The 15,327-nt window shown below is 46.7% G+C and overlaps 1 protein-coding gene across 13 annotated transcripts in view; it reads right to left on the reverse strand.

The window, feature by feature from the left end:
* Nucleotides 1–1,081: 1,081 nt before the first annotated feature.
* HUWE1 (HECT, UBA and WWE domain containing 1, E3 ubiquitin protein ligase) overlaps nucleotides 1,082–15,327 on the reverse strand; it is a 147,966-nt gene continuing 133,720 nt past the window's right edge. For 12 of the 13 annotated variants that reach the window (XM_014535313.1, XM_014535311.1, XM_014535310.1 and 9 more), the window contains 17 exons: nucleotides 14,209–14,812; nucleotides 13,355–13,470; nucleotides 13,097–13,253; nucleotides 11,637–11,769; nucleotides 11,181–11,383; nucleotides 10,463–10,590; nucleotides 8,895–8,991; nucleotides 7,657–7,806; nucleotides 6,991–7,236; nucleotides 6,612–6,729; nucleotides 5,997–6,137; nucleotides 4,772–5,059; nucleotides 4,561–4,666; nucleotides 3,854–3,971; nucleotides 3,363–3,544; nucleotides 2,892–3,082; nucleotides 1,082–2,300 (listed from right to left, as the gene is read on the reverse strand). In XM_014535313.1, the coding sequence (XP_014390799.1) occupies nucleotides 2,198–2,300; nucleotides 2,892–3,082; nucleotides 3,363–3,544; nucleotides 3,854–3,971; nucleotides 4,561–4,666; nucleotides 4,772–5,059; nucleotides 5,997–6,137; nucleotides 6,612–6,729; nucleotides 6,991–7,236; nucleotides 7,657–7,806; nucleotides 8,895–8,991; nucleotides 10,463–10,590; nucleotides 11,181–11,383; nucleotides 11,637–11,769; nucleotides 13,097–13,253; nucleotides 13,355–13,470; nucleotides 14,209–14,812 (3,081 nt within the window). In that variant the 3' untranslated portion in view covers nucleotides 1,082–2,197. The remainder of the gene's footprint in view (nucleotides 2,301–2,891; nucleotides 3,083–3,362; nucleotides 3,545–3,853; nucleotides 3,972–4,560; nucleotides 4,667–4,771; nucleotides 5,060–5,996; nucleotides 6,138–6,611; nucleotides 6,730–6,990; nucleotides 7,237–7,656; nucleotides 7,807–8,894; nucleotides 8,992–10,462; nucleotides 10,591–11,180; nucleotides 11,384–11,636; nucleotides 11,770–13,096; nucleotides 13,254–13,354; nucleotides 13,471–14,208; nucleotides 14,813–15,327) is intronic. The other variant, XM_014535316.1, reaches the window with a different exon arrangement.

A 15,327-nucleotide genomic window follows, 5' to 3' on the forward strand; every position in this document is an offset into this window, starting at 1 on the left:
TTCACTGTATGATATTACAATTTATTTATACTTGTTGGACAATAAATGTTTATGAGTATTTTGTTCATTATAACCAAGCCTCTTGCTGGTTTAGCATAGTCAAGTTTTACTTGTTTCCTGCTTTACTTCATGGTTAGAACTAGCAGAACAGTGCTAATGGTGATAACTGGCAACCTATGCTTCCGGTGTGATGTTGGCTCTTGGTCTGAGATTACCTTATCAAGGTAGCGTCTTTACCTTTAAGTTACTAGGAATAGTTATTGAGTGTTAGCAAGTGTCTTGTATCTTTTTGATAAGATTTTTCTCATTTCACATTGAGGGGATTATTACACCATACACACATCCCAAAGGCAAATCATACTTGGTCGTTAAGTTTTTGTAGTTTGCCATTGAGTTATTAACTTTTATTTCCTTCAGGGTTATTTCACCTGTATGCCCAGCTTCTACACCCAACTCCCAACCCTTGCACCCTTTTCAAATTTAAATGTGAGAGCTTTATTCTACTTTGATTTTCCAAAGAACCAGTTCTTAAGTTGATGGATCAATTCTACTGTATTTCTGCTTACTTATTTTAAAGCCCTGCTGGACTCTCAGCTTCATCTCAGGGCACCACCTTTTGCTTAAGCCCATCCGATAACTGGACTCCTGCTATCTTGATTCAGATTACTGTCCCCTCTTGAATCTTCATTCCCCCACAGCTGTACCATTCAACCCAAGTGCCACTGACAATGGAGTCTTCACTGATCTTCCAGTCTAGATCAGGTACTTCTGCTCTGGGAACCAAGGACCCCCTTCCTACATCAGTCATGGAACTGACCAGTCTCTTCCCCTTGACTGGAAGCTCAGCAGCAGGGACAGGGTTGAGTCATCTATCTTCTCAGTCATCAGCAGGGCCAGATAAGTTTGAATTTTGAAAAAAGGGAGAGAATGTCCAGTAGCCATTTGCATTGGGACCAAAGGTATAGGTTAAGAACACACAACTGCTTTCCTAGATCCACACTTGGGACATGGTCAAGGGGAAAACCTTTATGCAGAGCCTCAGAGAATGAGAAAAACCACACAAAGCAAGCACCACTTGGGGTTATTTTTCTAACTAAACTTTTATTATTTTTTCTTTGGAGGCTGGAACCAAAGTCCTTAGATTGGCTTTAAGGGTTGGATGGAGTAAAAACCACAAGAGATTATTGGGTGATCTGTGAACAGACTGGCAGACAGACAGGCAGACAACAAAACCAAAACAAAAGGATGGTAAGACTGTTTTCCTAGAGAGCTTGTCAACTACTTGAAATTTGTTAAAAATAAACTAAAATATTAACAGATGAAATAAAAATCCTAAATTGAGCCCGACTTAAGACTGTTGTAAAGGCTCACCAAAGAAGATGGTGAGTTCTACTGGTTTGTTCCTCTCGAGCAAGATGCTTTGTCCTTGGCTGCAACACCATCACCACTCCCAAGTGCAGGTCCCATTCTTAAAAAATAGACTCCCCCAGTTCCCGGTGGCTGCGTCTCTCTCCTGACTACAGGAAAACCAACTTTGAAGGAGGAGGATGCACTGTGGTGACGGCAGAGATGGTTTTCTGGAGCGTCCATTTGGATCTTTTCTCCAGATGTCTAGCAAGTGCTCGAGGGTTGTTTTTTTTCTTTTAAGTTTGAAAAAAACTCCATTGTGAAAAGTGAGTTATGAAGAGTGCTCTTTATTTGAAACCTCCACAACACAGACGCCAATCTTGTCTCGCATTGAATCATTAGCTGTGCACATCAACACATTCCAAGCACAAATTAAGAAATGCAAACAGAACAAAAAAATATATATATATATAATTTTTCCCCTATCCAAAGGTTTCAAGTCTCAATGCAGCAAATCCTTCTGAACACAGACTCTGAGGAGCACACTGTTCAAACAGTTGGGACAAACAGGTCCCTGCAAAGGCTACTGCCTTTAAACACATGGGCCGGGGATCATGGACGGCATGGAATGGGGAGAGGAGGTGAGAAAAAGGGGGAGGGAAGAAAGAATGAGCAGGAGAAAGGGAACAGGTATGCACTGGAGAAGGTTGGGGCAGCTGGGACACACACATGGTGAGTTGGTGGATTTCATTTATTGGTATCAACATTTCCTTTCTGGTTCATTTTGTTTTCATCCCCCCCCTTCCCAGGTCCAACAATGGTAGAAAAACCCCACAGTTGTGGGGGCTAACTAGGCCAGCCCAAAGCCTTCAGAGCACTCCTGGATGGCCAATAGTAGCATGTGGCGGAGCTTCTCAAAGCTCTCATAGGCAGGCAGGTCCAGCTGATTGAAACTAGGGAAAAAAGAAAGATCAGTTCCTAATGAAAGATGACAACCAAATCCCTGTGTTCCCATGATGCCCATTTGACCTCTCCCTGAGGGAACCTATTTCTCACCTCTTGTGGACTCCCAATTTTGTCCTAGCCTGGTCTGCCCTCCTCTAACTTGGCCGCATTACTGGCCATCAGGCACCTAAAACGTAAACCTGACCCTGTCGCTTAAACACCATGGTCTCATCTATGGGCTAATGTGCAAGCTCCAAGGAGGCATTCAGGGTCGCTGGTGATCTGACCCCCGCTGAGTTCTTTAGCTTTGTGCTCCCTGCAACTCGAAATCTGTGCTCCAGCCACACTGAGCCCTGGAATACACTGTGGTCTCATGTGGTGGTTTTTATCTGCACTGTCTCCTCAGCCCCACTGTGAGTCTGGGCCAACTTCTGATCTCAGACATCAGCCTCTCTAAAAACCCACCAAATGGGAGCTGCTCCCAGGGGCAGGGTAGCCAGAGGCAGACCCGAGTTCCTGACTTTGGGTAAGGGCCTAAAGTTGGCATATATGCAAGCTTCATCTAAATGCTGAAAAGGAGAACAAACACTTTTGCTTACCATGTGTGAGCTGAAGGCAGGCGATCTGTGGACCTGTCATCTCGATGAATCTGAAACTTCTGAATTCCATTCATGCCTTCGAGGGCAGCAAAGCCTTGCAGGGGTACCTTGGAAGTACCCGTGACAAACTGGAGGAACTTGGCACGGTCAGCTTGGTCAAAAGAACGCAATGCTCTCCAGAACCACTGAATCTGCAGGAAGGGACACAAGAAGCCAGCGTTAGACAGAGAGCTCCTAGAAAAAAGGGGGGGATGGGACTTGGAATCTACGCAAGTCTCTTCTGTAAGATGGGTTTCAGCTCATTCACGGGATGAGCAAGAACATCACCTAAAAATGCGATCCAGAGAATGAAGAGTTACACATAGGTAAGTGGTCATCCATAGCGCCCTTCCCTTAAGAGCACTGCTTTATCTGGTGTCAAACTAGTACTTCTTAGGGGTGAAGGGGCAGGGAATGCCTGCAACAGCTCACCTGAATAGAGTTGGATTGGTATTTGTGGTATTCAGTGTTGGATTTCAAATCATCAATGTCGATTGTAGGCAGTCCTGATATGAGCAGCTCTAACTCCTGCTCAGTGAAGATGGAAATGAGGCGCTTTGGAATGATCTCATAGAAGCCTTCTAAGAAAGCCGCCAGCTGTTTGCGGATGGCTCCTGGAGAGAGAACCAACAAGCCACATGGAATCTGAACCCACACAAGCGTTAGAGGTCAGAAATCCCCCCAATCTAGCCCATGCTGCTACTAGGATGCTGATTGGACTGCCTGACTTGCCTGCCACTGTATTTCTGGGCCCCTATGAGGGTAGAGGAAAGGAAATATTTTTGGTTAAGTTTTGGATTCCTTTTGTGCAAGGTACTTGTGGCTGCCATAGGGGAAAAGAGGAAATGATGTGTGTAAAATGAAGTGAGACCTGACCAATTCCCATATTGAGCAACAATGGGCCTAAGGGACATTTCCCCTACCTGTCATTCTCATCTGGCACACCAGGTGTACATACTCCTTCTTATTCTCCTCTGTTACCAAGATGTTGGCCCCATTGGGTTTGAGGTCACGAACTTCACAGACTCCAAACTCTTGGACCTAGAACACCCAAAACATCAATCATATATACCAAGCTTGGTCTAGGATGGGGTTTATATAGATACCTGGGAACACACCCTAAATTCTCTGCCATGTCCTGGGCAGAGAGACAAAGTAAGGTCATAAAAAACAGTGATTTTTCTCATGAGGTCATAATTTCCTAACAGGAAAAGGCCAAGGTAAAAGGGGAAAGAGGGTATGGCTAATACATGTAACATAACATAACACAAACTTTACAGAAAACAATTTGGTGGAAGAGTAACCTTAAAAATGTGTTTTCATTTGTATAATTTTTCTACAATGAACTACTTTGGGAATGGAGAGTAACACTCTGGAGTAACATGTTGTTTTCTATAAGGGGGAAACCAGGAAACAGTCTGGATTGTTTTACAAATTTTGGTTTTTCTGTTTGTGATGTCTCATACAAATACCCATTGCTCTCTACCAGATGGGAAATGGGGCACGGGATTTTAAGAAGTCAAGATACTTCCTTAAAACCATGAAGTTATCCAATGCCAAGTCAAGGGCGATCCAAAATGGGTTTCCTAGACGAGCTGGGATGTGCTGCAGTCAGGATTTCCTGACCTACCTCAGTGCTGAAGGTAAGGTCATAGCCTAGAGTGGAGACATCATTTTCCAGCAGATAGACCAGGCCTTGGTAGAAGTGGTAATCTTCGCTTTCCATATCCGTATACCTAGAAAAACACAATTAGACAGGGTCATGGGTTGGGGTGGAGAGGCAGCATAGGGGCAGGACACAAATAAAGGACTCGATTCCCAGGACTGTGCCACATCCTCACCTGACAGACTTGCCCAAGATGTGTTTGTAGAAGGAGCGAGTGAAGTAGCACTCCAGGAGGCGGTTGTCATATACAGCTTTGGCCACAATGCGTCCAACAAACTTAAAGTAGCTGAGGTGGTTGGGGTTGCAGTGGGAAGATGGATTGATGGTGTAGGTGACCCGGTCTCCAGGTGAGGTACGGAACAAGGCATACATAGGGTTAAACATCTCCCGAGAGATGATCATATACCACTCCCGCAGGAGCCCTCCAGCATCCTGCCCTTCTTCTCCTTCAAACACTATATACCTGCGTTAAGAGAGGAGAAAAAGATGTGCAGAAAGCCCAGGATAGAGCCACTCACTTATACAGCATGACCTAAGTGAACGAGTGACTGGAGCAGTGGCCGGGGAGTGTAAGGTCACAGGACAGGGTGCCAGGAGAGCCCAGAGGAGGGCACTGGGACAAAAAAGGGCATCATTGATAGATGTCCTGAAGTGCCAGTAAAGGCTGACCGATATTCCAGAAAACACCAATGGGAATGGTAGGGAGGCCTAAATGAGACCTCACTTAGGGGAAGTAGGGAGTGGTTAGGTGGTGTCAGAGAAGAGAGTGCTGCACCAAGTCCAATGTCAATAAGGAGTTGGTAGTGGAAGAGCAGGGCCCAGTCTGTCTTAGAAGCCTCTCTGACTTCCTGTGTGATGACAGGGATAGCAAGCCCCTGCCACGAGGGAGAGGAGGCATCCAGTTCCTTAGTTTAGGAGCATCTGAATTGCTCCAATAGGTCTGTCCTCACATTGCTCCTGTGACATCTGGCATTACAAACTGCCAATCTCCTCTCGGTGGCTTCAGAATCACCAGTGAGCAGTATTTTCCCCAGCCCAAGGTACCATTTGCTCAGTAGGCGTCCTGTTCCTAGTGTAACAATGGGAAACTCTCTCTGCAAAGCCATCAGGTCTATCTTTATAAATGGCAAAGACTCTTCTGACTGGGAATTGTTGGGTAGCTCAGCCCAAGGGACAGCAGAAGATCAGTCTTATGAGACCAGGCCAAGAAGATGGGGGAGGCAGCTCACTGTGCTGATATCAGCTGGATTCCAAATGGAAATTCCTAGTGTGTGTGTGTGTGGCGGGGGCAGCACCTCCCTATGTTCCTCTGCACATCTGAGGCCTGAGTAAGCCTTCACTATGGCCGAGGAATGGCCCCCACCCTCCCATCTTGTCTGTTCTCTGCTCTGGGCTCTTACAATCGATTCTTCATTTCTTCAGGGGATTTCCGATGCAGCTCACGATAAGAGTCTTCAAAGACATGGTCACGGCGGACATGCACAGCCATGTCCTCTTTCCGGAGCCCTTCGTCCAAACGCTCTAGCTCTTGGCGGAAATATCTGGGGAGGTAGAAAAAGAAGGAAAACAGGATTAGGGTGGCAGAGCAAACTTCTGTTTGCCTCATTAGAATGAAGACTCACAATGACGCTTTCCCTATCCTCCAATTACTCTTATTTCTGCTCCCCACCTGTTCCCCTGGGGAAATGCCCAGTAGTTGGGAGAGACAGGTCATTTACTACCAACTCTCATTTCCCCCATCTCTACCAAATAAGGGCCCACAGAAACTGTAGCAAGTAAGCATGAGTAGTGCACAGGAAGGAAGAACAGGGGAGACAGGAGTGTTCAGGAGGCTTCCTGCACCCCCTGTGCACTATGGCTACCTGCACCTCCTGTATTACCTCGACGAATGGAATGGGACTTTAGGAAAACTGCTTTCTCAGGAAACAATGCCCCAGGAGGAACTCTGGCTCCTTTCTGGGAGGGGAGAAACTACTTGGAGAGTTCCCACCCCCACCAACATCCAGGGCACATACTTGCGCTTGACATCGAAGTCGAGGACACGAATGTAGTCTACCAGGACAGCAAAGGGCCCGTCAGCGAGGTGGGTAGTGGACTGCCGTAGGATCTGGTTTAACACAGTGCGGTGAGTCTCTGAGGGGAGAAAGGACAGCAGGAATCAGCATATCATGGGTCCCAGAAGACGGGATGACAGCCATCCAGCCAGTAGGTCTTTCTTTCTTGTTTCAGGGAAAAAAGGTAGTGTGACACACAAGTGCTACCAGACAGGCCCTCCCTCACTAGCCTCACTTTCCAACCAACACACACACACACACACACACACACACACACACAGCTAAGGATAAAATACACAGCAGAGCCCTCTACATTTGGGGGCCTAAGAGTTCCCTGTACCTGCAAAGCGAAGGAACTTCTGCGTGTCGGGGGGCAGGCTTGAGGAGATGTGCATAGATGAGGGCTCCCGGGAGAAGAACGGGTCAAGGGAGGAAGGAGTGGCTGGGGTCAAGGGGGCCGGGGAGAGGGGAGGAGGCTCATCCTTGATGTGCGCCAGCTGGCTCTCGCGGGTGTCTCGAACAGGAGGCTTGCTCTCCCGCTCTGTGGCATGGACCAGAAAGAAGGCCTCCACGGCAGGCTGTAGCACTAGGGGTAGCAATGACAGGGAGGTGATATTTTTACAAACTTCAACATACAAACCTCTTCTTTTATATTATATATAATCTAGTTACAAAAGTACAATACAGAATAATTGAAACTTGCAGGAGAAATATAACGGTAGAATAAAAAAGTGAAGCCAAAGAGCACACCAGAGCTTCCTTGATGCCAAAGAAAAATGGCCAACCAGTTGTACAGAGTCCCCTGGTCTGAAAAGTAAAATATACCAGCCATAGAAAGAGAAGAAAAACATTTTTTTTCTGACACTTAAGTCAGAGAAAAAAAACTCCTTTCCTTTGAATCCTCATTACAGAGACACTGAGAAAGAGGGGTGACCCCGAAGGAAGAAAAGTAAGCAGGCTAAAGGGGCCCCAGAGCAGGTTACTGTGCCCTCAGGCCACCACTCACCTAGCACCGCATGCTGGTCATGAGATTCCTCCAGTTCCTTTAGACACTCGCCCAGCATGTCCCATAGCTCATCCAAGCTCAGCTGCTCACTGAGCAGGGGTAAGTCAGGTGGCCTCTCCTCCTTCTCCCCCTGGGAGTTTCCATCCGAGCCTACAAGGCACACACAGGAGAGTCAGAAGGGCTTTGAGGTTTTCCCTTCATTTCGATTTTCCCAGACCAAACATGCAGATCAAGTAGAGTGGCCCACTGGCCATAGAGTGATAGGGAGCAACATCTGGAAGCAAGCTCTAGTCCTACACTGAATGACATTTGAATTTAAATTAAGTAAGATTAACACAATAAAAAAAATGGTTCCTCAGTTGCACTAGCCACATTTCAAATGCAGGCTACTGAAATAGTAGCCACTGCAGACAGTTCTACCAGATAATGCTAGTCTACTTAGTGCCTAATTAATTCTCAGAGTATCTGTGGATTATTAAATTATCTAATATAGTTAAAAAAATGGATGTCCCTATAACACTATCCCAAAGGAATGTGTTAAAAAGGTTCCAAAAAGTATTCATGTGCAATTAGTCTTCGGAAATGCTGTTAATAACAGCATCCACTGTGTGCCAGGTCTGCTCTAACACTATGTACACATATTAGCTCATTTAATCCTAACTATGAACATCCCTATTTTAATTATAAAATGGAAACAAAGAGAAGTTTGCCTCAGGTCCCAGAGCTAGTAAATAGGGGGGCAAGATTCAAATACATGCTATCTCCATGCATATCATACCATAGTTTCTTTTTAAAAAAATATTTTTATTGATTTCAGAGAGGAAGGGAGAGGGAGAGATAGAAACATCAATGACGAGAGAATCATTGATTGGCTGCCTCCTGCACGTTCCCTACTGGGGATCGAGCCAGCAATCTAGGCATATGCCCTGACTGGGAATCGAATCATGACCTCCTGGTTTATGGATTGACACTCAACCACTGAGCCACACCAGCTGGGCTATCATAGTTTCTTTACTACAGGAATTGCAACATGTATTGTGAATCTGAGACGAGAGTGAGGTGATTACGGTTAGTGATCCTGGTTGGTAATCGCCTATTAACATGTACAGAAAACAGTGTTTGCTTGAACGAATTGGAAACACTGAGCATATATTTTGTCGAGAGCAGGAACTCCAGTAGACATTCCACGAAGACTGACTCTTCTTTTTCCTGGGCTGGAAACAAGAAGCAGTACTGACCAGTGGACTGAGTATCCTGGGTACTGGGAGACGGCTGGTCCACATCCATGGGTGATTCCTCCCTCCGGACAGAACCTTCTGACTGGCTTGAGTCCGACTGGATAAAAGGGAGACAAAGTCACTTAAAGGGCGCAACTCTGCATTCTTCAGGGACAGGCTAGGGCTGGTCCTACCACTTCTCATATATCATAGGCTTAGAAAGAAGCTTCCTATATCTGGTCAGGAAACTCTACCTCTCTAGGACAAAATAATGGCCTTCCCACCTCCTTTGCTGTCCTCCACCCTGAGCTAGCAAGCTCCCTCCCTGGATGCCTGCCTGCGTTGCCTCAATTCCATTCTGGACCTATGTCTAGTCATACACTAGCCTCTTGGACACAGACTTTTAAGATTTCTTCTTGGGACAGTTTACATGTGTACATAAATATTAAACTCGGATGGGCAGAAGGGAGGTTTGTTCTTTATTCACAAAAGGTAAAATAAGCCCGGCCAGCGTGGCTCAGTGGTTGAGCATTGACCTATGAAACAGGAGGTCACGGTTCGATTCCCAGTCAGGGCACATGCCTGGGTTGTGGACTCAATCCCCATTGTGGGGTGTGCAGGAGGCAGCCAATCAATGATTCTCTCTCATCATGGATGTTTCTCTCTCCCGCTCCCTTCCTCTCTGAAATCAATTAAAACAATATTTTTAAAAAAGGTAAAATATTAGGGGAATTAGTGCAACCTTTGATGGGTGGGATTATTTAAAAAGACAACATCGGTGGTATCACATGTGGGAAAAGGACTGGGCAGAAAAAAATACTCCAGAATAATAGCTCTCTATTCTTTTCCTGCTTGAGTCAAGGCCCTCAAGTTCTAGGCTGTTCCCAGCATGTTCAATGAACTCATACTGTATAATAGTATTTATAGAAAGGAAAACCAGGCCCCAGGATACCTTTTATCCTGCATCTTGGGAAGGTGACTTGCATGTTGCAAGGACAGGAAAACAATGAGTGCCACAGCATACATACACGATGCCAGGCCTTTCCTGTAGCCACTCTGTGCTGGGATCCCAACAATGAGCTGGCTACCTAGGAACCTGAAGGTTTCCTCCTAAAAGGGCCTGAGTGCCTAAGTGCCAGGGGAATATGGAGAGCAGAGGCAGAGGTCAGGGTGGAGGGAACAGCCGTAGCCAGAAGAGGCTACATAGGATGTGTACCAAGCTTGGGGGACTTCCAGGGGCAGGATTCCTGAGATGTCTCTGATGTACCTGAGTTGTTCCATGAGACTGAAAAATCTTCATCCCACATCCCCTCAGAACCCAGACATTTAGCATTATGCAGTTTGCAAAAGCGCCACTGTTGACGGGATAGCTGGGAGTGGGGTATGATGGCCAAGCTTTAAAATCAAACCAAACCAAACCAAACCAAACCAATGAACAAACAGTAAAGAAAACAACAAAAAAGTAACTCTGTTGTCCAGAGCATTTATATAGCAAACTTAATGCAAAAGCATACAAGGTAAGGGCAGTGAAACCCCACTGATGATGGGGGAGAGACAAATGAATGAGGGGCCACAGGCATCATGCTAACCGTTGCTGCTTGTTGCTGTCTCCGCGCCCTCTGACCCTCACGTACCATTTGTATAATGGCATCAGCCTCAGCCTCCAGCTGCCGAACAGCTGCCTGGATGCTGCTAGCTGAGCCTAACCCGGAGGAACCTGGGAGAAAGAAAGAAGGCAAGCTATAAAATGTAAAAAAAGGGAATGCCCAAAACTCTCCCATCTCCTGGGCTGCCACAGGGCATCTTGCTGAGGTCTGAGCTTTAGCTCAGGCAGCTTCACAGTGCTCATCATTAGGCACTAAGGGCTACTGTTACAGACAAGGGCAGTGTACACGGTGCTAGGCAGATGGATGGTAGCAGGTGAGAGGGTTCTGTGGGACAGGAGGAAAGAGAGGATTTGGCAAGCCATGGCTGAGGCAACATGGCTGCAATGTATTAGTTAGGAGTGATCAAGGAAACAGAAAGGAGGCACACTCAGTGAGTTAAATTTTGTTTGGCAAAAGATCCACCCTCAATTTCTTTGCCAGATTTCCACTCCCCCTTAATTCCTACTTGCACTAATGCATTTCCTATGCAGGCAGCTTGAGGGAGATACAGAATGCAGCCATCAACATGTTAAGAAAGAATCATCACTTCCCTTTGGAAAGGTGAAACAGGAAGGAGACATGACATTAAGTCCTGCCCTCCAGGGACTCTGGGTTCTCCACCACCAACCCTGCCCCTCAACTGGACACTCCAATTCCATACCTAGCCTGCCTGTCTGCTTGGCTTTCTTGTTAGCTCGGCGCGTGTCGTCCCGCAGCTGGATGATGACCTGCAGTACTCTCAAGAAGAACTTCTGGGTAGATGTCTTGGATGTCAACATGGACATAGAAGGCAGCTGGAGCTCCCGGCCACCCAGAGGTCGCTTCTGAGATGCCACAATTACCACATTCTCAGCCATGTCAAACCTGGATGGTGTAGAGGTGGCTTGCGTATACTGACAGCACCAAAGCATAAACACTCAGAGCAAGCAGGGCTTTCTGGCGTCAACCAGAGGAGTAAGAAATCTCATGAGGACGAATAGGGCCAAATGTGTATCGGACAGATAAGGAAATCTGCCCGGGGGCGGGGGGGGGGACGACCATCAGGAAACCAGCAAGAGCCACCTTTCAGCATGTCCCATATTCCAGTCCCACAGCTGAACAGGCAGCTAGCACCTACCTGCTCTGCATTTTGCCTTTAAGCTTTGTGGTCTGTGGCTGCTCCTCAGGAAGGCCATCAGGGGAGAGGGTCTCACACTGGGCTCGCCGCTGCTGTTCTAGGTTGTATTCCCGGAGCTCAGCCAGAAGGGTACCTGGGTAGGTGGGAGGAGCCAGCAAGTGTTCAGAGACTTTCCCAGTGAAGCAGCTGAAAGCCAAACTTTTCCAAGAAACCTGCCCAGGGCATTCTTTTTGCTCAGCTACAGAGAACCTGGGGTGAGCAGGAATTTTGCTTTATGCATCTGTTATGCAAGCTCTGGATCAATCACCCACCCAGGGACCACCAATTTACCTGGTCTCAAGAATCTGCACGAAGCACAGCTCAGTGCAAAGAGGAAAATTATCTGTTTTGCGGCCTGTATACCTCTTGAACGTCTGAGGTTTTTGTGGTGACCTCAGGCAAGTTACCCATCTTAATACAACTAATACTGCCTAACCTCACAAGGCTGCTTTGAGAATTAGGGGTAACTATGTAGTAGAGGGCCTAGGACAGTGATGGCGAACCTTTTGAACTCGGCGTGTCAGCATTTTGAAAATCCCTAACTTAACTCTGGTGCCGTGTCACATACAGAAATTTTTTGATATTTGCAACCATAGTAAAATAAAGACTTATATTTTTGATATTTATTTTATATATTTAAACGCCATTTAACAAAGAAAAATCAACCAAAAAAATGAGTTCGCGTGTCACCTCTGACACGCGTGTCATAGGTTCGCCATCACTGGCCTAGGACATTGCCTGGGCCACGGGTGTTGAATAAATGGTAGCAGTTAAGACAGGTCAGAGGCCTCTTCCGGATGAACCTTACAATTCTTAGTCCAATCAATTCTCTTATCACCTTAGCTCCAGGGACATTTATGAAAAGGAGGTAACTAAGCAGGCAGCTGATATCTAGGGAGGGCCATGATTGGCATGGAGGTGGGAGAGAGCAAAGAGACTCTATTCTGCAAGAAAAATGTGGCTCGACTCTTTGATTCAATCACTTCACCATCCTGGATTTTAGTTTCTTTCCTGGCAAAACTCAAAGGAAAACTAAAACTAGGTAATGTACAAGTGGTCTTAGAATTAGTGTACCTTCAAAACTGCACCAAGGCAGAGGGTATTATTTTGACTCTTGATACCTGAGCCTGATCACAGTGCAGGCACATCTCTGAGCTGACAAAGCTGCCTCAGCAGGCTCGCCAGAGGACTCTTAATGGAGAAATAAAAGGGCACTGCCAGTGCTACACATGCTCATTTGCCTTAAGCATGGATTACCTACCATGTGCCAGGCACTGGGGACGTAGAGAGAAGCCCAGCCTGGCTCTTTTAGAACTGAGCAGAAGAAAGTAGATGACAGCCCAGTACTATCAGAGATATGACAGAAGAGAGCATGGGGGCTATGCTTAGAGGTTTAGGGAAGGCTTTACTGCCATTATTACCTATCTGTTTACAAAGGGTATAACCCAGGTGGCGGGCTCCATTCAGTAGCAGCTTGAGAACAGTGTCCCGAGTCCCAGGGTCCCCTCGAGAGAGCTGCAGTAACACATTAGCTGCATCTTCCAGGCCTTCTTCAGAACATGAGTGGGATGTTAACACCTGGGAAAAAGAGTGAGCCCCAATTTGAGAACTAAAACCTTATCCACCCCTATCTACCTTTTCTCCCCAAACCATGGGAGACAGGAAGAGTTTGGACTCACCTCCACAGAGAGCTGTAGTTGGTTTTCAGTGAGGCCCGAAGATACCATCTTAAAGTCTGCAGTGCCAGTGCCCATATCACCCCCCTTTGCTGGAGATTTGCTGGACTTAGTAGTAGCTTTGAGGAAATAGATGGACACTGTTGTAAGCCTCTGAGACTCACATGCCAAAGACTTAAAAGCGGCAGAAACAAGGAATCACACTGAACTGTCCAGGACTTCAAAATGGAAACATAGTGAAAATGAAGATCCGCCCACCAAAGCCAAATGATTTGAGATGCCAAGTGCTCTTATGACTGTACCTTTTAAAGTGACAAAGAATCCCAGATGTTTCTCTCAACTGTTGCCCTACTAGCAAAATCCCCTCTTCAAAACCTATTTCTTCACATCATGCTTACTAGTCTACTGTAGTGTTCACTCCCTTCACTTCCTGGACCAGCCTGGCTATTCTATTCTACTCTGGTTCACATTGTATTCTGCCTGTTCTTGAACTCTTTCCTCTAAGAACTAACACCCTCAACCATGCTGGAAAGGCTGGGAGTTCTTTGAAGACAGGATCCTTCTCTCTTTCCTCCGTTTGTTGCTTACCTAGGAGAAGTCACATTCAGTGAATGCCTGCTGGTCCTCACAGGAGTGTGTGTGTGTGTATATATTTGTGTGTGTGAGAGTGGGGGGTGCGGAGAAGAGGAGGGGAGGAGCAGAGAGAGAACTGGGACTGATGAAGGTGAGATTGAACACATTTGGGTCTCACAAACACAAACCAAGCCGATCACTCTCACTTAGGGAGGAATAACTGGATGGGAAGTGGGGGGTGAGGTGGTATACACACCCCATTCCCAGCCTACATCCACACTCACCTGAAACAGTAGTGGTAGCAGTCGTGGGGGTAGTCACTGTGGTTGAAGCAGCTATGGTAATGGTAGAAATAGCCGTGGCAGTAACCAGGGCTGGAGCAGAAGTGACAGGGGTGGTTGCAGTAGGGGGAGTGGGCGTGTTGGAGGCGACAGTGGTAGTGGTGGTAGACGTGGTTGAGGTGGCTGCAGCGGTGGAGGAAGCACCGCTGCCAGAATTAGCCTGTGTTTCCGACACTTTGTTTTCTGGGAGAGCAATTGAGATGAGAGAAAGGAGTCTGAGGAGTTTCTCTGTTAAGAGAGAGCTCCGGCGGATGACTGGGTGTGACAACATGTTCATGAGCTGCCCTAGTGGAGAGGCCTCCAGGCTGTATGGGGAGGTTTCCCCCTCATTCCCAGTGCTCACTGGCACTGACTTCACGGAGTTCTTGCCTTTCCGGCTGACATTCATGTTGTCCAGTTTCACCAGTAAGTCCCAGAAGTCTGTGCAAATGCCACTGCCGGAGGACTGTGAAGAGCATGGGCTGCAGGCCTGCTTACCGCCCCTTTCCCGATCGCTCTCACAGTTTGTTTCTTTGGTCCGCTGCTGTGTGAAGTGGCTGGGAAACACCTGCAGGGAATAGGAAAACAAGCTTGGTCCAGGGGTCTACATAGGAAACATGTCTTCCTGACAGGGAATGACACCTGGTTTCTAGGCTTGCCACTCCTTTGGACAGCTTTGGTAACACAGGAGAGATGTCATACAGTTTTATCCAACTGATGGCAAAGCAGCCTAGAAAGAAACAAGGGCTTTGTAGGGAGAGAGGATTAGTAAACTTTTGGAGCATCAATCTCTATATTTATAAAATGGGAGGTCACTTACACTGCCTTGTGAAATTAAGACATCATATAGTTTGCATAGTTCCTGGCATAAGATGGGCCCTTAACAAATGACAGCAATGCTTATTAAAAAGAGGACTATACTAAGTAAGTTCTAGGTCCAGTCAGCTCCATTACTTACTAGCACCCGACAGAGCCACTAAAAATGTCTGTAAAATGGAAATAATACAGTCCGCTGAAGGTTGTTTTGACGATTGAATGAGATAATGCATAAAAATTGCAGAGTGAAAATAAACCCCCCCCACA

Source organism: Myotis brandtii, unplaced genomic scaffold (genome assembly GCF_000412655.1).
Source record: "Myotis brandtii unplaced genomic scaffold, ASM41265v1 scaffold1424, whole genome shotgun sequence".
Lineage (NCBI taxonomy): Eukaryota > Metazoa > Chordata > Mammalia > Chiroptera > Vespertilionidae > Myotis > Myotis brandtii.